Below are 24,506 nucleotides of genomic sequence, written 5' to 3' on the forward strand. Positions count from 1 at the left end.
CTGACGAAGCCCCGCCTCCGATCGGCGCTCGCTTTCTGCCAATCACATGCGTCATCCGATGGCGGGCTGCCGCGGGGGATGCCGGGATCTGTAGTCCGGCACTATCGCCATCCTCAGCAAAGATCCTATAGCCGAGCTTTGATCCTCCCCTTTCACGCCTGGTAGACACAACCAAAGATGATTCTCCGCTCAGTCTATGGTCGTTGGACAGCCCCTTCTCCGCTCTATATGATCTTTGGACACAACAAACTGCAGTAACTCAGCCCCTTCCACGCCTGGTAAACACAACCAAAGATCATAACAAAGCTGCAGGAACTCAGCCCCTTCCACGCCTTCTCTGGAGGCGGTTTGCACGGAGTTATTGATCAGAAGCAGAGCCGGGGGGGTGGGGGGGGGGGGCACTAGATTGTCCTCGTAAATAACCTCGTCCTCCCTTTTGTACACCGAGGATACACACCAAAGCTTATAGCGCTATAAGATCTTTGATACACACCACAGAGTCTATCTTAATAATAATAATAATGGATGGGATTTATATAGCGCCTTTCTAATACTCAAGGCGCTTTACATCGCATTATTCATTCACTCCTCAGTCACACTCGGTGGTGGTAAGCTACTTCTGTAGCCACAGCTGCCCTGGGGCAGACTGACGGAAGCGTGGCTGCCAATCTGCGCCTACGGCCCCTCCGACCACCACCAATCACTCACACACATTCACACACAGGCAAAGGTGGGTGAAGTGTCTTGCCCAAGGACACAACGACAGTATGCACTCCAAGCGGGATTCGAACCGGCTACCTTCCGGTCGCCAGCCGAACACTTAGCCCATTGCGCCATTTTAGCGGGACAGGCAGCATCCCTGGAGAGTGTAGGATGGAACTGCAGATGCTGCTAGTTTGTGAAGGAAAGAACTGCGGACGTTGGCCGGATGGCCACTTTGTGCGCTTTGAAAACACACTTTAAAAAAACTTTTCCCCACACACCGTCAATAAAACACCAGCCGGTGACACCGACACTCGGTTTTAAACCGTGCAAAAGCGAGGAATTGCAGATGCTGGTTTACAAAAGAATATATGAACGATAGGAAAAGGGGAAATACAAACGACTATTTTGCTTCAGTGACAGAAGAGAAGCGGCCGTTGGTGACGTCAGACGTCGGGTCGGTTGGCGGCGCGGAGACGCCAGGCGTCGGGTGGGTTGGCGGCGCGGTGACGCCAGGCGTCGGGTGGGTTGGCGGCGCGGTGACGTCAGGCGTCGGGTCGGATGGCGGCGCGGTGATGTCGGGGGGCGGGGTGGGCTGACGTAAGCCGTCGCTCAGGGTGGGGGAGGGGCGGAGGCCGGTGTCTGGTCTGAACGCTACGTAAATATTTGTATTCGTGTTGGGAGCCGCCGCTGGTGAGAGTGTGTGTGTGTGTGAGAGAGAGGAAAAAAACCCCCAACAACAACAGGAGCAAAGGAAAGGAGAGAGAGAAGGAGGGTGATCGCGGCGATATTTACCTCAGACTGAGGCGTCGGCTGAGGGGAGAGAGAGTGTGCGCGAAGGGACCAGGTCTCCCCGTCCTCGCACCATGTCCGTCAACATGGACGAGCTGAAGCACCAAGTGATGATCAACCAATTCGTGCTGACCGCCGGCTGTGCGGCCGATCAGGCCAAGCAACTCTTGCAGGGGGCCCACTGGCAGTTCGAGGTAAGGACAGGCGGCGGTGACAGTCCAGACCCGACCCGGACTCGCTCACTTGCCCCCCACACACACACACACACACACACACACAACCACTTGCCTGCTCAAAGTGACCCTTCTTCTTCTTCTCCCCCCCCCCCCCCCTTTGCTTTCATCCAGACGGCCCTGAGCGCCTTCTTCCAGGAAGCCAACGTGCCCTACAATCATCACCATCAGATGGTAAGTGTTTGCAACGCAGGGGGGAGAGGGCGTGGGGGCTGGTGGTGGTGAAAGGCAGACTGGGGCTGCGGCCCGAACTCACATGGTACTGTCCCCGGCCACTGTCTATCCTAATGCCACTTTGCCCCCCACCTGCTCCCTTTGCCATCCCATGCCCTCCCCACTTTGCCACCGCCATTGCCCCTTCACCTGCCCTCAACGCCCCTATGTTTGCCACCCAATGCCCATACCTCTACCCACCCAGCTCTTCCCCCACCCAACTGTTCCCCCTTGCCTCACCCACTCCCCGCCTACCTCATACCTCTCACCCTCCCCTTGCCCCCCCTCTCCTTCGCCCCTCTGTCTTACACCCCTGTTCTCCCCTATTCTTCATCCCCCCCCCCTCCTTCCCCTCGCAACCCACTTGCCTCATCCTCACTCACCCCCCCCCCCAACATCGCCTATGCCTCATCCCCAATCATCCTACTTGCCTCACCCCCCCCCCCCCAGCATCCCCCATGCTTCATCCTGTGTCCCCCCCAACATCCTTCTTGCATCACCCTCCACCCCCCAAGCCTCACCCTGCCCCCCCACACCCCCTCTGCCTCGCTCCCGCCCTCCCTCCCCCCCCCCCCCCCCCCGTGCCGCCATGTTCAGATCAGGCAGCTGGAAGAAAATAAACACAAACCCGTCAGGCAGCTTTCTCGCTGGCCGCATCACGTCTGTCCTCCCAGCCACCGAGCATCGCCTTCCATTGAAGCCACCCACCCCACATTGATCCACTCCCCCACAGGCGGCTCGGCATGTTTTGGAACGGCGACCACGTTACATTCCCATGAAAATCTACCTTTATATTAAAAAAAAACAATTTCACACCCCCCTTACATCACGATTAACAATAAATACACTCTTCCCCCTTTGGGAAAACAATCTTTTCCCGATGTTCAAAGAAAAAAAGCGGTCGATGGTAGACGCGTGGAAGAGTTTGCCATCGTCTGTGTTGTGATCGCAATGTTATGGTTTCCGCACGCCACGTTAAACCCTCTTACGATCACTGGAATTTATAGTAGAGAGATGTTATTGTTCGGAGGTTTTGTTGATCTGATAGTCTAACGTGCAAAATGTATATTTTAAAGTAACCATATCATGTGGTTAACGCGGTTCCTGTGATTTTTTTGAAGATACGATAAAGCATTATGAATGGTTAATGGTATGTTTGGTCGAATCATGTGTCGATGTCAGTTGATACTCTATAGTGTAAATGTTTCAATGCGCATGTAACATTATTTATGGGATCTCAGTTTTATGGTTGTACAATAAATAGTTTGGCGTTTATGCATTCTATTAAACGTCGGTAAATCGAAATGAAAAGGGTGTCTTTTAAGGCTAGAGATGAAGGTTGTTTTTAGAAAGTAGAAGGCTATGGGCAGCCATTTTCAAACTAGTTAGCATAAACATTCGTTTTGTAGACATGTGGCAAACTACTTCCTATCGCGTTATTTATTGCCGTATGGTTCACATTAGTTAAGCGGTCTTTGTATACGTTTTGGTTATGAATAGATTTGTGGTGGGAGGTGAAAACGAATCTTTTGAATGAGAAAACCTAATCGTTTTGGGGGAAATTTGTCTTCCAATGTGCAAGGAATAAATTCACGAACCAATGTATAAATAACTCGTTTTACGATGGAACACTACTGAATCTGTCTGAAGGCGAAACAGCAATAAGAATGTTCGGTTATTTTCAGTATGAAAAAGATGCAATTCAAAAACCAGTAAATGATGAAACAGTTCCTCCTGTGTTGTGATCCTGTGTTTATTTCCTGCCAGTAGTTTTTTTTTCTCCCATCCCCCCTGTGACAGTTCACCCAAACAGTCGTCCATGTAAACAGGCATTTTCCATTTGTCAGGAAGTTGAAGTAAAATGGATTCCTTATGAAACGGCTAATGTTGCTGTTTGACTCTGGACTTTTGAAGCTTTTTAGACCTGGAATAAAGAGAAACATTGATTCAATTGCTGATTAACTTTATTTTCATTTTACAACAAAACCTGCAAGCCTCGTCTTGAGTTCTGTTCTTTTATAGCAGTGTTAAAATTCTGTAGAATGAAAACAGCTGCATATATAATTTAAAAAGCATCAACATTAGTTAGTGCTGTTGCAATTTTATTTCTGGTGTAGTGCAACTTTAGAATGTTGAGCAAGAACTTTTAAGTAGGTAGATCCAATTTTTAAAAACTTCCAGTGATTGGGAGATTCTTGAGGATTAAATTTCAGTAGTGAAACTGAAAAAATGCGGAATTTTGTCATCCTCCTCTTTCCACTGCAAACCTTGATTTCTATGAATAGAGGCCGGAGATCTGGAAGTGATATCTGTACTTAGTTGAGAACCAGATGTGATTTGCTATTTCAATTGCATCAAATATAGCCAAACCTCGAGCAACTTGTCTCTGACTGCCAGACCAGGCTGAGATTACTGGAAGTGAGAGGTTAATGAATAAACGGCAATGCTGACAAAATGAAAGAAGCGATGTGATCATCATTCAGATTTTTGTGCAGTGAACAAAGCAAAACATATACATTTTACATGGGCATTAGCTGCTTTTCATTGACAGAAAACATCATATTTAAATGGAAAAGGCAAGCTGCACATTTAAGTAGTGACTGTTACTATAAACAGTGATTTGGGAGTCATGGCTGGTTTCAAAGGAGTATGTTATTTACAGAAAACCAAATGTTTGAGTTTTTTTGTTGATGTTTAACTATAAACATTGTAAGAACGGTTTGAACACGGCTAAAGTAACACTGATGTATGGAAATAATTTTCATCAACTAACCTTTCTCTGAAGTTGTGGATGATGGAAATAACCAATTACTTTTTGTTTGTTTGCTCGTCTCTCATTTTTATTTGGCCTTTCTCGTTCTCCTCAAACCAATATTTCAAAAAAAAGGAATGATGCAGGAACAGGAGAGAAACTGAAGACGTGAGCTATATCGCAAATTTAAATTTATACCTTCACTTCCATTGATCGATCCCTGGAGGGCAGTCCAATGGCCTTCTGGTATCTTGGTCAAATAGCTAATCTTGCATATGAATTTTGAAGAAAGCAGTCTGATTGCTATTTGGGATAGAAGTCTCACTGGTAAGCTAACCTTTCATGATGATAATCCACATTAACAAGCTTTTTCTAGTATTCCTGGGCACTGAGGTTGATTCTGGTCCTTGCTGAGATTGGCTAACCCTACACAACAGTTGATTACATTTCTATTCTTCCATGTCTCACCAAGGTAAACTTGGTAAAGTGGAGTGTTTTGCAATGGAAAGTAAGTCCACTGTATATATTAACTTAAAATGAGACATTTAACACGGCATTTGTCTATGGATTTGGTGCAAACAGATGTCCTGCATATTGCTGGGGGAAAACTCTGCCAACAATATTGAGGTTTGCGGGAAAAACGCACTACAAGAAAAGCAGTCAGATTTGAATGACGTGATGCAAAATGATGGGCCACTGTTCGATTTGTTGAAATCATCGCAACAATTTTATGAATTTGTGTGGGTCTTTTAATTGAGGTGGGAAATGCTTGGGGGAAAAAAAGTAGTTGATTGAAATTAATGAAACACTTGTGTTTTCAGTCAGTATTTAGTTCATAAACTACCAATTTAATCTTTCTATATCTTTGGCCATAATTTAGCCAATAAAGTGTAGTGATGTTAACTGTGCACAAGGGGCATACTTTTATAGTAAAGGATTCTGTTCTGCTGGGGAACAATTTTATTTTTGTATCTCAGATTGGTTAATATCATACATAATGATTGTATAATGGCAGCTAACATTGCATTAAAAAAAAAATTAATTTAGGATATGTAATGATTTATTATGTGTCTCATTGAAATGTAGTGGTACATATTATAAAACATTTGCACTAAACTGCTTGGTAGAAAAAATAGATTTGTGGAAAGCAGTGCATTAAATATTGTTTTTGGAACTGCGCTTAAATAATACCTGTTGAAGTGAGAAAAATTGATTATACCCTGAATGGTGGATTACGGAATATTAATCAACTTGATTTCTATCACCAGTATAAGCTTGATTTCTATTGCCAGTAAAAGTTTTCTTTTGTAATGAGCACATTATTGTTATTGTGTATGGAGAACGTGCCTTTTGTAGAATTAATGTTGTTCATTTTAGTTGGACGTGTTTCTTGCATGTTCCTTTACATTGAAGATGCAGGTGGGAAGGAGGACAGGATGGAAAGTGTAAGAGCAAGGAAAGGGAGGGTGCGTCAAATTTAAAAGAAGCTGTTATTAAAAGTAAACATGTAGCAAAACTGACAAGACAGCACATGACTGTGAATCATTTCCAGGATCTCAAGACTTGTAGATATATTCTGTTTTTCTTTCCTTTTTGAGTTATGTACTTCACAACCTGAACAGGAAAGGAAGCGCTCTAGTATTTAACAAAGGTTACTTATTCAGATGGATAGTGCATTTAATAAAAAATCATTGACAGAATAATGACGTGAAGTGAGATAATTATTCCTCGGGTTTTGTTTCAAATACAGAATAGACCCAAAAGCCGACAAACAGTGGTTGTGACAATATAATTAGTTGGAAAATATATGTGACAGAAGCATTTGTTTTGTACATTAATGGAAGATCCTGCAAGTCTTTGCAAATGTCTGAACCTACATAATGTTCTGGATTTTATCTTATATTTATACCACATTAGTCGAGGAATTCACAATTTGGAAAAAGGGATGTCCAGTGTTCCTCTGAAGACAAACAACTGCAGTCCTACCTAAGATAGACAAAAATAGCTGGGGTAACTCAGTGGGGCAGGCAGCATCTCTGGAGAGAAGGAATGGGTGACGTTTTGGGTCGAGTCCCTTCTTCAGGCCTGAAACGTCACCCATTCTTTCTCTCCAGAGATGCTGCCTGTCCCGCTGAATTACTCCAGCTTTTTGTGTCTATCTTCGGTATATCCAGTATCTGCAGTTCCTTCTTACACATATAAAATCCTACGTGTTGACTGAGATTCAGGAATATTTGTGATAGCCCATACAGGTAAATTAGACCAGGTACAGGTTGTGGTGTGACCATACAGAATAACCTGTTTCCAGACATTATATCGAGGACACAAATTGCAATGTTTACCTGTTACTAGTTTTCTTACTTGGATTGGTTCTGTTGGGCAGAGCTCAGTTTTGGAATTGAAATCTGTCTCTTGTTGTTTGTGCCATACACTACATTCTCTCTGGAGGTTCAGCTAATAAAATCTGAAGCCTGATCCAACAATGTATACATACCAAGGATAGCCATGCTATTTGTCCATGTTCATTTAACCTTGTCACTCCGAATGATGGAAAAGGCAGACAGCAATGGTTGCAAGCACCTGTAATACAAAAGCCACATTCCTGAAAATATACCAAGAGCACAGAAAGCATGAAATGAGAGTGTGGAGATAGTCAGAGACCATGTTCCTTCTCTGTGCTCACATCATCCTTGTTGCAGTTTTCTGTTTGCTCACCCATTGTCCCCAAGGCGTTCACTTGAGCACAATATTGTACAACCTGTTTTTCCTTCTCTCAAGGGGATCTGTTTGAAAGGCTGTCATACAGCCAGCACTAAAGCTTGTGCTGCTCTTCCTCATCAATACACTTGCACATGTGCCATTTGAAGGCTGGGCTCCAGCTCCTCATTAAATCTTTGCATAAAAGAGGGTTGCGCCGCGAGCCGGCAGCCTCACCAGCAGCGCATTTGTCCTTTCTATTTTTTTGTTTTTTAGTATGTCTAATTGTATGTCTAAATGTATGTTTTAGGGTGGGGGGGAATAGGGGGAAACCGTTTTTCAGTCACGTACCTCGACGGAGATGCGACTTTTCTCTTTGTCGCATCTTCGCTCCCCTCGTGGCCTAGCAACCGGTTTGGTGTGGCTTTTCTCGGAGACCGGCCCAGAGATTCAGTAGCAGGCGCGGCTGACTTACCATCGCGGAGCGGGGCGATCCCTTGCTGGGAATCACCAGAAGAGGTGCTCCGACCGCCGGCCTATGAACTATAACTTCATGAAGCCGCGGTCTGCGGAGCTTCTGGGCGCGGTGTGGACTTACCATCGCGGAGCGGGGCGATCCCTTGCCAGGGATCACCAGAAGAAGTGCTCACCACCGGCCTGCGGCCTATAACATCGTGAAGCCGCGGTCTCCGATTCAAGAAAGTGGCCGATTCAGGAACTCCAAGCCGCGCGGAGTGTGTGTTCCAATCCTTCCCGACATCGATCATGGGGTACACCGGGCCGTCCGTAGCGGCGACTATGGAAGGTTCATGGTTCCGATCACAGTGAACAAAGGAGGAAGATTGACTGAACGTTATTGCTTTCCATCACAGTGAAGGATGTTGATTCCACTGTGGTGGATGTTTATGTTAAATTCTATTACGTATTGTGCTATTTTTGATTGTATGGCTGCATGGTAACTCATTTCACTGTACTTTAATTGGTGCATGTGACAAATGTCAACTTGAACTTGCCGTGGTAAGTCATTTATAGCTAACCCATGCTGTACAATGACCATTTGCTGACAAATTCTTGATTGTCAGGGGTTATGGGGAGAAGGCAGGAGAATGGGGTTAGGAGGGAAAGATGGATCTGCCATGATTGAATGCCGGAGTAGACTATGGGCCGAATGGTCTAATTCTGCTCCTATCACTTTTGACCTTTGCACCACACAATGAAAACAAGATACATAATTGTTTTCTGTAATATGTGGATTACTCTCGATATCATAAGGGCAACAATTCATAAACCAGGGCAATTGATTGTGAACTTCACAACTGTTTTCAGTGCTCCAGTACATCCTCTAGTCAACATTAAAGAAGTGTACATCAAGACCTTATCCCAGCACTAAGTCGTGGTCTACAGAGTAGCAGTGATTGCCCCACTCCCTGGTATGCTTCAGAAATATGGGCTATGTGCATTAGGCTCTTCAAAACACTGGAGGCGTTCCACTAATATTGTCTCTGTAAAATCTTGTATTTTTTAATGCTAAAAATTGAAAAGACCCAGCATGTCATGATACTTCTTGTTTCTTTCCAAACAAAGAACATGGAGGCCAAGCGCACAGCAGTGGACCACTTAGCACTTCGAACAACTCACCTCTTGCTCTGTTGTGTGCTGCCTTTTTGTATAGGATTCTTCGGGCACCTCAGAGTTGTACAGCATAGAAACTGGACATTTGCGGTACATTGCTGGTTACAGGCTTCCAATTTGAAAACACCCACCCTCCACTACCCTCTCCCTCACATCACTAAACCAATTTAGTTTGCTAACACGCCTTGGATACCATATAACCTACCCTCTGGTTCAGCCTACTTCTGAAGACTTTGTCAAAAGCCTTGATTATATCCATGTAAACAGCCTCTACCTTCGTACTTTTTCCTTGGTTACCAACCCAACTCGGGTGTGGGAGACCGAATTTCTCACTAAAAAGTCCTTGTCTTACAACATAAATCCTGTCCCGTAGCAATTATTCCAATGTTTAACCAGTGTTATAATAAGAATTCAGCAGCACCAAACAACATGGCATGACTTGTCAATGGTGAACATTTTAGCCTGGACACATTAATCCATGGAGACAAGGTAATACATTTCAGGAGGGGGTATCAGTTGATTCACAAAGAACAAGATCCACTGAAAGGAGAATTAAATAGCATATAATTTTTTTTTTGTAGTTCTGGAATTTAAACTACATGTATTTCTATATGTAAGCACACTTGCTGGGAACTGTATTCATCAATTAATTTATAGATATGGATAGAGTTGCGAGAATTAATGGTCAGTGTTGAGGAACCGGCTCTTAATTGTGCATATTGGGTTCTCGGTCCATCTTTAAGTATAGGGTGAATTGGGGGGCTACCACAGCAAAACATCTCATGATGGATACTGTGAATCCAATTAGGATTATTTCCAGTCCTCATCATTCAGGGTGTCAGAGGCTATGGGGAGAAGGCAGGGGAATGGGATTAGGAGGGAGAGATAGACCAGCCATGATTGAATAGCGGAGTAGAAGATGGGTCGAAAGCCTAATTCTGCTCCTATTACTTATGACCTTATGAATTCAGTGATAAGGACCTGTAAAAGGCCATAATACTCGCGGTCTCTGATCACTTGCCTGGATCGCAGCTGAATGCATGACTAGCACCAAGGTAGTTGGAGTAGGTACTGATGTGATTTCTTTTGAATAGAAATGCATGTAGCCACCTGGTAATCCCTGGAAAGATTCCACGTTTAATTTGGAAAGATTCAGGATAAATCAACCGTCTTCACAGCAGATACAGGAGATTAAGTTATCAGGCTATTGTGAAGTAGCAGAAAGAAAATCCCGCAATATTTGGCATCTTTTTTTCATTCTGTCCTTCTGATCATCTAAAAATTAATGACTATCATTGGTTTAATTCTTTCGGACCATGCTCTCAAATTGCCTTCCGAAATGCTTCTGCGCCAGTCAATTCATAATTGTTATTTTATCTCAGTGTCACACTTTAGTTGATTATAATCTTGTGAAAGGCTATGAAGTATTTTGCTGTGTTGGTGAGATATATAAATACACATTGTTGAGCTGAGTTGCCATTTGGTTGTTAGTTAAGGAGCTCTAGAATTTTGACCCAGGGACAAAGAAGGATGGAATGTAGAATGGACGCAGCTGAAAATGTTGCCATTTGCCTGCTGTCCTTATCCTTGGCAATAAAGGTTGTAGGTTTTCAAAACCTCTGCTGTTGCAAGATATCTGGTCAGAATTTAATAGGGTATATGAAAGCAAAATTCTTGTCACAGAATATTTGGCTTTTAATCTATTTTAGTCGCATCTGGCTCAATCATGCTTGAATCAGTTTGCAGTTACAGTATACATCATGTGGAATATAATATGGGGAAATATGAGCTTATCCACTTTATTAAGGAAAATGAAATGATTTTTAAATGAAATTAATCTACAAATTGTGATGGTGCAAAGGGATCTGAAACACAAAAGAATGGTCATGCAGATGTAACAGGTAATTAGGAAAGCAAATGGAATGTTGGACTGTATTACACGGTGTATGGAATCAGCATGTTTTGATGCAACTTTACAAGGTGCTAGTTGGATTCCACCAGTCACACTGCATACAGTTTTGTCTCAAAATTTAATGATGTGCTTGCATTGGAAGCAGTACAGACATGGGTCACAGGGTTAATTCCTGAGATGCCAATGATGTGCCCAAAAAGGTTGGGCCTATACTCATTGGAATTTAGAAGAATGAGAGGATATTATTGAGCGATGCGGAGGCTTGGGAAATGTTTTTCCTTGTATGGGAATCTGGAACCAGGGGGACATAGTTCAGAATAAGGGGCTGTCCATTTAAAATTGAAGTGAGCAGAATTTTCCTTAGAGCGTCATAATTCTTTGATATTCTCTGTGGGCGAGTATATTTAAGGCAAAGTTTGATATTTGAACTGCAAGGGGGTATGGGGATAGAACAAGAAAGGTATGTTGAGGCTACTTGCCTAAGCCACCATCTTATTGAATAATGGAGAGCACTTGCGGGGCTGCTTGGTCTCGTCTCGCTCCTGTTTCTTGAATGCTATTCCTGTATTATGTGGCTGCTAAGAATGTTGCCTTTGGCTGGGGTCATTCATGCTCTGAAGTCCAAGTAAACTAGACCTCGGGTTGTGGATTGTGTGTTCTTGCACCTCAGACTTTGACTGATTGTCAGACATTTTTATACTGTAATGATCAGAGACCTTAAAAAAAAGTTTAGATTTATTTCAACAATTAAAAAATTAAACTCTTTACTGTTTCATTCATTTCCTAACTTGTGATGCAAATACTTCTTATCGGCCATACCCTAAATGTCATCGGTCAGTGCCTTGCTGCATCCAAGCAGAATTGTTCAATTGAGGAATTGAGTGGAGCTGAACACGTGCATAATCAGTGAAAGTTTGTACTCCCAACATAACATTTGAGGGAAAATCACTTGTGAAGCAGCTTGAAATGCTTGAGCTAGAATACCATCCCAAGGGATTCCTGTATCAATGTCCTAAACCCATGTTAATTGGCGTTCAACACTTTTTTTGCTTGGAATGAAACCATCTGGTAAAGAGTTTCCCCATTGATGTTAATTATTGCTAGTGTTGGGGTGAATATTCAATGAAATGAAAGAATTGTAGTAAGTGTATAGAGTGATCCAATATTCGTAGCTGCAGAATACAGACATTTCTTTCTTGCGGAGAAATTGGCTTATGCACAGTTCTTGGGAATGGACCGTTTATGTAATCTGGGAATTACCTGTATTGTCGGGCAGTAAATAATATGAATGGCACACTTAATCAGTCCATATTGAAAATATTGTTATGCAGACTAATGTACAACAATGACTGTTTTGGAAAGTTGATTTATTGTTTAGAATTTTCCTACCTTTTAAAATGAAAGATAGTTTAGATGTATGAACAGTTTAGATGTATGTGCTTTTGCTGGTTCAGCTATTCATAGTAGCTGGTTATTTAACCATTCAGACCAAACTAAATTCTGAATTAAATTTGGATCTGTCATGATGCTCCGGGGTAATAAAGGTACCCCAGGATTATGGGGAGAAAGTTCTTCAGAGGTTTCTTTCACATAATTATTGGGTTCCATATAAGACCGATTTGGCTGTGGTTCCAGTTGTCATTCTGATCAATCTCTTTTTTTTTTTTTTTTGCTTGAGACTTTTTGTAACTTGTCCGAGAGCATTCTACCTTCATTTTAAAATAAAAAATAGATTTTTTTAAAAATCATAATGATTTGCTGATTGTCAGAATGAGCCTGCTCAGTTTGTTGCTTTACTGGCTGGAAATGTGCAAAATAAATTGGGGAACAAATCTTAACCATTAAAGATCCCTGTGTTCTTAAGTACTGACCTTAAGCCTTGGATGCCTTACCCCCTTACTCAAACCCGCGCTCTATCCTCAGCCCCACCCCATACTTCCGCCTCTGGCCGACACCTTCCTCCTCCAATCACCGCGCTGAATCATCATGGTCCCCCCCCCACTGCCTGCTGACCGACGTCTCTCTCGTCCAATCGGCGCCCTCGATCATCAGTCCCACCCCCACTGTCTCGCGGAAAGCAGAGATTTTTTATAGCTTTTTTTTCACCGAGTTTTAAAATCCGGATTACAAAACATGGGGGGGGGGGTCGTCCCAAAACATGTCCTCCCCGGGATTTCCGCCCATGATTGCATGCAAAGGATATGCAACAAAATACTAAACATGACTACTTTCATTTACAAGACATTGCTGTGTCCCAAATATTATCCCTGAAATGGGGGCACTATGTATAAACACTGCTGTAATTTCTACATGGTGAAACCAAAATGTATAAAAATGGCTTTTATTAAAAATCGGACAATGTGCTCTTTCACCACATGTGACTTTTTCTATTACAAATCTCAAATTGTAGAGTACAGAGGCAAAAAAATAAATGATGGGTCATTGTTCCAAACATTATGGTGGTCATTCATATCCAACTCCATTTGGGACGATCCCCCCCCCCCCCCCATGTTTTGTAATCCGGATTTTAAAACTCAGCGGGAAAAAAAGCTATAAAAAATCTCCGCTTTCCCCGAGACAGTGGGGTTGGGACTGATGATCGAGGGCGCTGATTGGACGAGAGAGACGTCGGTCAGCAGGCAGTGGAGGGGGGGGGGGGGACCATGATGATTCAGCGCGGTGATTGGAGGAGGGAGAAGTCCTGGTGGAGCAAAGATCATAGAGCGGAAGCTTGAATCGGCCCGTTCGTGGGGCTTTTCATCCCCCGGCCCGGCGCAGCTTAAAATCAGCCGCGGGATCTTCTACCGCCCTGTGGTAAATTGCTGCGTCGAGACGATCGAGGCTCCCGATGTTGAAGCCCCCGCCGGGCGATGAAAGGCCCCGTGAACGGGCCGATTGAAGCCCGATGATTCAGGGCAGACGAAGCTGCTGTTGCTGGAGTTCGGAGTCGATCACCTACCAGGTCAGCTTCCGATGTTACCGTCCACAGGGCCACGGCTGAAGCCTCGAGTCTGTGTGCGCGGCCGCCAAGAAGTTGTGCTCCCCCCCCGTGCAATGACCGCTTGAAGTCTGTGATTCATGGACATCACCCGTTGCTGGGTCTTCTCAGGTGATGCTCTGCCAGGCCTGTATTGCAGCCATCTTTAGCTTATGCTTGTTTTGGGGACTAGTCCTCTTCAGTTTTCTCTTCTGCATGTAAAAGGCATGCTCAATTGGGTTCAGATCGGGTGATTGACGGCCACTCAAGAATTGACCATTTTTTAGCTTTGAAAAACTCCTTTGTTGCTTTAGCAGTACGTTTGGGATCATTGTCTTGCTGTGGAATGAATCGTCGGCCAATGAGTTTTGAGGCATTTGTTTGAATTTGAGCAGATGGAGGGCACCGTATATGCTGTACAATCCAGAGCTACTTAGCTGAACCCATGAACCCGTAAATTATAAATAAATGCGATCGAGTTCTTCCATTGGTATTTTCAGTTATGTGCTTGCTGAGCTGTATCACGAGAAAGAAAAGTATCATTGCTTTTTGAAGATTTCTACATTTATCTTATTTCTACATGTATACAGTAAGACATTCTGGGAATTGTGTTCAGTAGTAGTAGTTCTCCATAAAACTTAAATTAAAATTTTCACTGGTGCAGTCATTTTCAATGTGATTTTTCTATTCAGCTATAGGTTAGTGTCCCATTTAGCTTGGCCATTTAGTGGCGATAAACAGATATATGTATGTAATGGGGGTTTTTTTTTTCAAACATTACCTGGGAAAATTGAGAGGGTGGCATAGTTTTTTTTAAGTTATGTTATTTCCATTCAATTTAACCGTGAATTTAACAAAACTCCTCATAGTAGAGATTATGTAAAGTGCTGAGATTACAAAAGATTTACATTTGGCAGTCCTGAAACCATGTAGATATTTACAAGAACACCAAGTGTGTTCAAAGCCTGAACAAATAATCTAATTTTGAGAATTCTTCATTGTGGTCAGCGAGGGGAAGGAAGTATGTGTATGTTAATAAAGCTTTTGAAAGCTATTCCAAGTTGATATTAAAAGGGGAAAAGATGTATTTTGTTTAAAAAAAAATCTTTCACTGTATGTTTGCTGCCTTCAGACCTCCATAAAACTAAAATCACACTCCACTACAAAAAGTAAATATTGGTACAATGTCCAGATAGCAGTCAGTTTTACAGTTGTTGCCTCAGCAACACGAGATTAGATTTGCCCTATTGGGCTGGTGTAAGATTTGGCAGTGAACATGCTGTACTTCAGCTGGATGTGGAAAATGGTTTTGAAATGTTCAGACCAAACACAACTGTTAAGCATGTGTTAAGATTGCAAATTTATGCACAGAAATGTCATTGCAGTTGCTCATCTATACTTTGCCAGGACGTGAATCCACAATGCTTCCAATCGTCATTCAGCCAAAACATTGTGCATTGTAAAACAACTTCAACAAAATATTTTTACTCGGGTCATTTTGGTTTTGAATCGACCATGAATTATGGAGATAATATATTTAGGGTAGATAGTCACAACTTGAGGGCAGACAGTCAAACCCTTTTTCCAGGGTGGAAATGTCAAAGATAAGAAGGCATAGTTTTATGGTGAGTGGGGAAAAGTTTAAAGGAAATGTGTGGGACAAATTATTTTTAAACACAGGGAACACACTGCTCGGGGTGGTGCTGGAGGCAGATACGATTGTGGCCTTTAAGAGGCTTTTGGACAGGCACATGGATATGGAGCATGCGCAGCAGAGGAGATTAGTTTATCTTGCTGTCATGTACAGCTCAGGCATTGTGGGCTGAAGGGTCTATTCCTGAGATACTGTTCCATGTTCTGTGTTCTATGTCATGAAGTGTGGGTAATCATTTCATCTTCATAATAACTTTACTGGGCATTAGGTCCTAATTGACATGGTTGGTGTTTTCAATGTGATTTGCATTCTTTGATATGTGTACTTGGACGTGTATTTATAATTTTTGGCTCCACTCCTTTTAAGCAGGCTTGTGCTATGAGCGTCAGAGGTTTTCATGATGTCAGAGGTCAGTTGTCAGAGGTTATGGGGGGGGAAGGTCATAAGGAGGGATAGATTGATCAGCCATGATTGAATGGCGGAGTAGACTTGATGGGCCGAATGGCCTAATTCTTCCCCTATTCCTTATGACCTTATGAGTCTAAATTTAGATAGAAACTAACAATGTCTTCTTGAAAAGATTATAACATATTGACTTTTCATAGTTGACTATTCACAGTATAATTGCCAGAAATATTTTTAGGTGAAACTGGGTTGAAGCCAGAATCTGCCTGATCACCTGCACCCAGAGGCAATAAAAACAGGTTTATTGAAAAAAAAAATAGACTGGCAAGCATGAAGTTTGGTTGTCACAGAAAATTTGAATGCAAATATCTATCGTTATACAAAATGGAACAGCTAAATTAAGCTGAATTGTCATCCTTATGTGTGCAGAGCATTTGTAGTTATCTATAGAGCATTAGTTTGTCTTGAATTTTTGAAAGTGCCATAACTGTTGTGAACATCAAGAGTTAATTATCCTAGACCCGACCTGGAAATTGGCTGTGTACTATTGGACTACTACAGAATGCTGTGCTAAATGGATCTGATGCTGTTATTTTGATATTATTTGGCAAATCTTTGAAAATGTGTGTTGATCCTGTGATTCATCACAAACTATCTTTATCTCTCTTAAGGATCGGAAAACCCCAGTGCAAAGGACATATTGCAAAAAAAAGCAATGTTTATTCCAAGTAGAGAAGTTTCCATAGCTGTAGTTTCATTTGGGAGTAGAATTACCAAGGGTAAGAGAATAACTTGATGTGAAGCCTGTTTGATTTAAATGAAAATCTCTTGTGCATTTTCAATTTAAAGGTGCCTGCCTGATATTTGAATTGGTAAGCATTACCAACATTGCTTTATTTCTCTCTTTTCTCGTGTTATCCAAAAGAAAGCTATCGAGCCTTAAACTTTCACAATGTATTATTCAGTACATCCAACTGAATTTAACTCAAAAGTATGTAGGAAGATTTCATTTTTGAAAATTATGTTACCATAATGCTTTCTAAAATTTCTTCCACAGTCTATAGTAAATTGAGTTTTTGAGGAGGTGACTGACAAAGGTCGGGCAGTGGATGCTGTCTACATGGATTTTAGTAAAGCATTTGACAAGGTCCCTCATGGTAGTCCGACCCAGAAGACTAAGATGAATAGGATCCACGGAGGTTTTGTCATTTTGATTCCAAATGAGTAAACCCATAGAAAACAGAGAGTAATGTTGGAAGGGTGTTATTCTAGCTGGAGATATGTGACCAGTTCCACAGAGGTCTATAAAATGTAGATAGATTGGTTAGTAAGTTTGCAAACAATTTTGCCAAGTAAATTGGTGCAGCTGTAGAGAGTAAGGAAGGCTTTCAAAGTATACAGCGAGATCATTTACTGTCGTGGGCAGAGAAATGGCAGATGGCGTTTAATCCAAGCAAGCATGAGGTGTTGCACTTTGTGAGGTTAAATGCAAGGGGAAACGGCAAGGTCCGTAACAGCATCGGTGTACCAAGAGATCTTGGTCCAAGTTCATAGCTCCATGAAAATGGCAACACAAGTACATAAAGTGGTGAAGAAGGAAGAATGGGCTGCTTGCCTTCATCAATTAGGACATTTGAATACAAGAGTCAGGAAGTCATGTTGCAGCATTATAAAACTTCGGTTAGGCCTCATATGTAGTATTGTTGGCAATGCTTGGTATCCCATTACAGGAAGAACGGATGCTTTGGAGAGAGTGCAGAAGAAGTTTGCCAGGATTTGAGGGTATTAGTTATGTGGAGAGGTTGGTCAAACATGGATTGTTTGCTCTGGAGTGTCGGATGTTGAGGAGAGACATGATTGAAGTATACAAAATTTATGAAGCACATAGATCGGGTAGACATTCAGAACCTTTTCTCCCAGGCAGAAAATATCAAAGGCTAGAGGGCATGGTTTTAAGGTCAGAGGGTTCAAGTTTAAATAATACGTGTGGGGCCAGTTATTGTTTTTATTCAGCGTGGTGGGTGCCTGGAACATGCTGCCGGAGATGGTGGTAGAAGCAGATACAATAGTGGCATTTAAGAAGCTTTTAGATTGGCACATGGATATGCAGGGAATGGAGGGATAGGGATCACATGAAAGCAGAGGAGATTAACATGACATTACGTTCAGTACAGACATTGTTAGATTAGATTAGATTTACTTTATTAATCCCCTTTTTCATTGTTGGATGTGTTCCTGTGCCATTTTGTTCCATGTTTTATGTGCCCTAATAGAAAGTTAACAGTTCAAAATGTAAATGATTTCATTTTACTCAGATATCCACTGCAGTTGGCTTAACATATATACTCCTTTTGGAAAGAAAAATAATACTGAAGTCTATTAGTAAATGTTTTTTCTTACTGATTCGAATACAAATATTTATAAGTACTTTGTACATTTTACATAATACTCTTCGGATTCATGGTCGCATTAACTAATGGTGGGAGGCTCAAAATTTGTCATGATTTTCCCCACTTAGAAAACCCATGCACCCTTTTCTAATTGTTCTAATTTTTTGCATGTGCAAATTTGCTTTTATTTAGCGTAAATCAGTTGCACATTGCTATTTTATTTTTCCAGTGTAGTGCAATTGAAAAGTTTTCTTCATGTCACTCGCTTGCCCATCAAAAACCCAACGCATTTTCTATGTCAGGGACACCAGGGACGATGCCATTCCCTATGCAAACTATTGCTGGAGCATGGCACAGAGAATTGGGCTGCACCCTGGGGACTGCCACCAATAGATGCTGCCAGGATAACAACACATTACTACCAGGATAACAACAGATTACCACTTCAACTTTGAGCTGGGTATCTTGCCAGCCAGTGAAATGCTTAGCGAAATCCAATCCTACGCACCTACCACTCACACTGGATGTACATACTTATGTGTAGGAAGGAACTGCAGGTGCTGGTTACTGGAGTAAATGGAAAATCTATTATTGTACCCTGCCGCAGGCTGTTTGATTGATCTAACCCTCAGAAGGGGTGAATCAGGCTGCCCATTTTTCAAAAATGCTCAAATATGCATTTCACAACTTATTGTTGTGACTGAACATTCTGGGTTTGATTAAATCTGAGTTTTGGTACAATGCAGCAAAACAGTCTTAAGTCTTGTCAATTCTGTGCAATTCTAGCTTATCCTTTATGATAATTAGCTTGTGTCTCACAGACATGTTTGGTAATTTGATGTGACGCATACAGAAAGGGGCAAGATCAGTATTTAACATTTAACACTAATTCTTGAGATGCTCCAACTGTTGTGTTGAAGGCCCTCTTAAATGTTATAAGTGTTTCTACATTTTGACTTGATGATATGATGGATTACAATTCCCGAGGCAGGAAGATGCAAGACTTGGCAGTGATCTTGATAGCATTAATTGTGTTTTACGTCTGGGGAAGAAGGCTGCATATTTGGGAGGTTGTTGCAGAGCAGTCTGCAGAGGAAACACAGGCATTCTGCAGCCCTAGGGTGCCAATTAAGTAGTTTGTATTGTCATGGTTATGTTGAGCTATTTGGGTGTTAGAAATCCAAGCAAGTGGAATTTATTTGAAGTGTATATTGTTTGAGACTGGAGGAACTGTAATGATGTTCTGGGGTTGATTGGCCTCCAAAAACACAACTTTATTCAATTATACTAGATTTGACTCCAGATGGAGAGTGTTGCTCATGGTTCCAATGACTCGCACTCAAGCCCAATGATCCAAGGCCTGCTCACATCCTGCCACCCCCAATCAATGGGCTACAACACTTGCCAGTTGACGGAGGGAAGAATAAAATGAGCAAATGTTACTTCATAGCTTTGTCTACTGATCCTTGTGGAGTGGTAATTGGTTTACATTGTCCTGATATATATATTTTTTAATTTGACAAGAAGGACATACCTGGATCATTTTTCATAACTATGTTGTTGGGTGTGGGAGTGAGTGCATGTATTAGCAGGTGAAAAAGTCTGAGACGGGAGACTTCACTAGTTTTGGAGGTAGACACCACAGTTGGCATACAGCCTGGCCTTATTCAATGCTCTATCTTTTTTTATGTTTGGAGTTGGCTTGGGCTGGCTTCTATGGTATGAAAATCTAGGGAGAAAGCTGAACTAGAATATCCAACTTGATCCCTCAAAATGAAGACGCATGTAAAACATTCTGCCTTTGCTTTTGTGCAATTTATTGTGGAAATCAGAATGATTTTAAGTTCCAGTGTGTATTTTATTTCATTTTTTAAAGTGTGGATATTCTCATGGGTATGTTTGTGAATAGTTCCTCAGAGTTAGAACTCTCCTGCGAATTCATCCTGATTTGGGATAATTATACTTGATGTGGATTGACTCATGAAAGAGACAATATTCATACCAGATTTCTGAACAAATCTAATAAGGAGCATATTCTAATTTTATTCACTTCCCTTCCTACCATATTAAAAGTACATGCACGTTCCAAAAGGGTGGTTCTCAAGACTTCCCTTAAATTTTTGGCAAAAAGGCTGAGCAGCAGTTGCACTAATCTGCATTTAACTTTTGTAGACCTTCCTAATTTGTTCCAATTAAGTTATGATAAATTAAAGACCATCTAATTTATGACATAGCGTACATCTTTCTCAAGTTGTGTTTGATAGGCATTAAAACTGATTTCCCCCTTCCCTGCCCTTAACAGGAAGTTTTGAAATGAAGGTGCTATAGTACTACGAAATTATATGATCTTTTAGATGTGTTGGCGGATCAACATGTGGAAAGCTACTGTGCAATGAGGAAAGATTAATTGATAATCTTGTAATTAAGAGGCCTTTATGGCAAAGTATCATCTAGGAATTGTCTTCAAAGATTTTAGAATGATTTTCTAGAATTTGAATCCATAATATTAAATAAACCAAAAAGCTATGAGATGGGATCACTGTAATAGACTCAGAAACTGCATTTAGTGGCATGGTGTTACTTAATAATAGTTAATATTTAAAGAATATAAGCTGTATATTGCTTCAATGTACAAACTCTAATAAGTGCTCCATGTGATGGCCAACAAAAAGTTAACAACATTATTAGATAAAGATTTCCCCCAGATGATTATTGTCTCAAAATAGATAGTCCCCGAGCTGGAAAACATTCTTCACCCTGAGAGTTGAGAATTGTGGAGGCTTGCTTGCTGAATATGTTCAAGATCAAGATTAGTACATTTTAAATGGATGAACAAATGTATTTAGAAGCAATAGTTGGCTATGCGTCTGATCTATTTGTAACCTCAACTCAGCATTCCTATATGACTGCAAGACCTTTAACCCCTTTGCTAACAAGTATCCATCTTTGCTTTGCAATGAAAGTATTCAGATGCTACTTTCACCTTTGTTTGAAGTGTTCCAAAGATTTAGCCTTCTGAGATAGACTTATTTGTCTTAAATGGGTGACCTCTTATAAACAGTAACACCACCATCCCTGTTTTATATTCACTCACGATATAAACGACCCTTGAGGATCTTGAGTTTTTCAATTCAGTTGCCTCTTTTCTAAACCCCAGCCTTGTCTATCCAACCTTTCCTCGCAAGATGACCTACTCATTCCAGCTGCTAGGCTAATAAATCTTCTCTGATTTCAACACAAAACTTCATTCCTTATAAGGAAATCAGTAGTGTGACCAATTCTCCAGATCTGATCTTACCAATATCCGATCTAACTGAAGCATGGAAATGGGATTAATGCAAGAAAAGTATTGCTGGGATTGAAAATCAGCCACACTTACTGAGTGGCAGAAAAAGTAAAAGGAGCCAAATGGCTGCCACCTGCTCTGTTCTTGATTAAACTTTACACAACTGAACTTGGGCATTCATTGCCCAAGCACTTCAAGAATTCTGTGCGATAGTTTTAGCCTTGTTTGGGTAAATTGGCAGGATTCGTACTGATAAATTCTAATTCAATTATATGAATATTAACTCTGTGTTTTATGTTTTCACAGATGTGCACTCCAGCTAACACACCTGCAACACCTCCTAATTTTCCAGATGCACTTACAATGTTTTCACGGCTGAAAGCTTCAGAAAGCTTCAACAGTAGCAGCCCAATTGCCTCAATGGCAACATCTCCTCCTCCTGTAAACTTCAACTCGGGCTGGCCCATGTCTCCTCCAAACCAGCAGGGCATGTGGGCTCCTGCATCAACAACTCCACATACTGGCTGGCCAGCAGCAGTGTCCCAACAAACCACCTCAGAACAGAAGGTTAACGTTGCCATGGAGGCTGAGAGATGAGGCCTGGTTACGGCTTTCGAGGTGAAGCAGGAAAAAGTCTTGCATGGGTCAATATGAAATAGTTTCTGTTGTATTGTGCTGCAGCTAATCTGAACTGAAGGAATACAATAGGGAAGATTCAACTTCATAGCAGAAGAATTATGGGTCCAGCAATTTTCAAACAAAGCCTTGTTTCTGGAGTTTGCATGTGTGTGACACAATTAAAAGACTTGCAAGGTCATCGGCCTGACTTCAAAAATGGAATTGTTAACCTTGAGTAACTTGTTTATGATCGATGACCCTACAAAAGGAACCTATCAGTGATTAGCTGCTATATCAGAGACAACCATGAAGATCACTAATGGTTTTTAAAAGAATACTCCATTACTTTTTTGCAGTAAAATTGTGGCAGTTGTCTAATGAATTACAGGGTGGGGAGTATATGGAATTGCAACAATGGACAATTAAAACAAATAAACTTTAATACAGGGATTGCAAATTAGGTTTTCGAATCATTGTTTATCTTTGTATTTGGTTTGTGAATGAGGTTTTCTGAGGGAAGGGGGAACTAGGATAGCAGTCATAGTGTACTGACTGCAGACAGACTACTACAGTAAGGTTTTAATGTTTTATAAAAAAAAAAGTGCCATTGCATGATACTGTACATTAAAATGTAAACATTGGGGGGGAAAAACAAAGTAAAAAAAAAAAAAATGTGTTTTGCTACTCTTAACCGTGTGATAGAATTTAAATTCACTTTAGCAACAGTTGCAATGAGTACAGGTTTGTCCTTTTTGTCAAACTTGGACTATATAATATTTTGTACTACGTTATGCACAGACAGGGAGTACCAATTATTTCTAGAATTGTTTTATCTATCTTATCACTTCCTCTTTCTGTCTTACTGTCTTCTTCTATCCATTGTCCCCGATACAGGAATGTTTATGGTCAAAGAAACCCAAGTTGACAAAACAAATCTTTGCACAAATTGATCCCTTTACTTTTAAATGGAGATTTCATGCTTCTTGAGGATTGCTTGTTCCGAATAGATTGATATGTATTTTTTTTAATGATACTGTTCCACAATATTTGTGGAGTACCTGATGAATAATTAACTTATCTTTGTGTTGCTAAATAAATATTGTATGTACTAATGGTACTCCTCCTGTACTGATCTTATATTTAACCTTAGCAGATGGTAAGTATGCCATCACTTTAAAAAAAAAAATGAAGCACAATAAAATATGAATTGAAACTATATTTGAAGTTTCAGTAATTTGATTACAGCCCGTTTTAAAAACCATGCACTGGATTTAATGAATTTCTCCTTTGTGAATAAATTGAGTAATGGACAGATAATAGTCAGTTGTATGGTACAGAAAGAGGCCCTTTGGCTCACCATATCTGAAAAAATTCGGCTTCATCATATCCATGTTGACACAGTATCAAATTGGCAGACCTAATAGGTTGTGCGATTTCTCCAGATATCTGGGTGTGCAGATAGTTTTTGTGTTGAAGATTGGCGATTTAAAATTTAATCTTGTAAATTTGAAACAATGTTAACATTTATTTAAGGTGCACCACTGGAAAAGTTTAGGCAAATATCTCGCGTGCAGTAATCATCCAGTCACACACAGTGGTCAGAATGTTGGTCTGAATTTGGCATGTGTACATACTGTGAAGTTGTTAGTAAACAGGAAAAGCTTCATACTTCTCAACTGTTATACAAAAACAAAATATGCATATGTTGCTCCATATGGTAGCGAGATCTGGCATTACCCTGTTTGTGTAGGGCTTTTTTTGTGAGATAACAATCATCCACTCCAAGAGAGCCAAAAGTATTGAAGGGTGGTACCATAATAGATCATCTCCAGTCTGTTTCCCGTTTAGGTTCTTCATGGTAGAATTGAGTCATCTTATTCTGCGAACAAAGATACTCTTGAGAGTATCTTGTTTTTAAATCATGAGAACTTTGGAATATTTATTTTAATGCACTTGAATTCAAATTTTTGAGAATAAATGCTATCATTTTTCCACTAGCTTCGTAACAGGACTTCAGAAGGTTCATAGTTTATGAAATTGACTTTTTTTGGTTGTTATGTTTTTTTTAATATACCAATGTTTAATATCAGTTGCATTTTACTCATAAAAGTCATTGTCCCCCAGTTTTTTCCGCTTCCATATAAATGCACTACATTTCTATTGCAATGGCATGCAAATAATTGTATTGGCTGTGGGGCATCCATGGTGCAAATATTGGCTGGAAAATAATCCACCCAGGGGTA

The 24,506-nt window shown here is 41.1% G+C and overlaps 1 protein-coding gene across 1 annotated transcript; it reads left to right on the forward strand.

Annotated features, from left to right (window-relative positions):
- Positions 1 to 1,329: 1,329 nt before the first annotated feature.
- LOC116985889 (UBA-like domain-containing protein 1) lies at positions 1,330 to 23,481 on the forward strand. The gene is made up of 3 exons (XM_033041002.1): positions 1,330 to 1,688; positions 1,842 to 1,901; positions 21,952 to 23,481. The coding sequence occupies exons 1-3, from the start codon at positions 1,569 to 1,571 to the stop codon at positions 22,240 to 22,242; spliced, it is 471 nt and encodes a 156-aa protein (XP_032896893.1). The 5' UTR covers positions 1,330 to 1,568; the 3' UTR covers positions 22,243 to 23,481.
- Positions 23,482 to 24,506: the final 1,025 nt, after the last annotated feature.

Source organism: Amblyraja radiata, chromosome 22 (genome assembly GCF_010909765.2).
Source record: "Amblyraja radiata isolate CabotCenter1 chromosome 22, sAmbRad1.1.pri, whole genome shotgun sequence".
Classification (NCBI taxonomy): Eukaryota; Metazoa; Chordata; class Chondrichthyes; order Rajiformes; family Rajidae; genus Amblyraja; species Amblyraja radiata.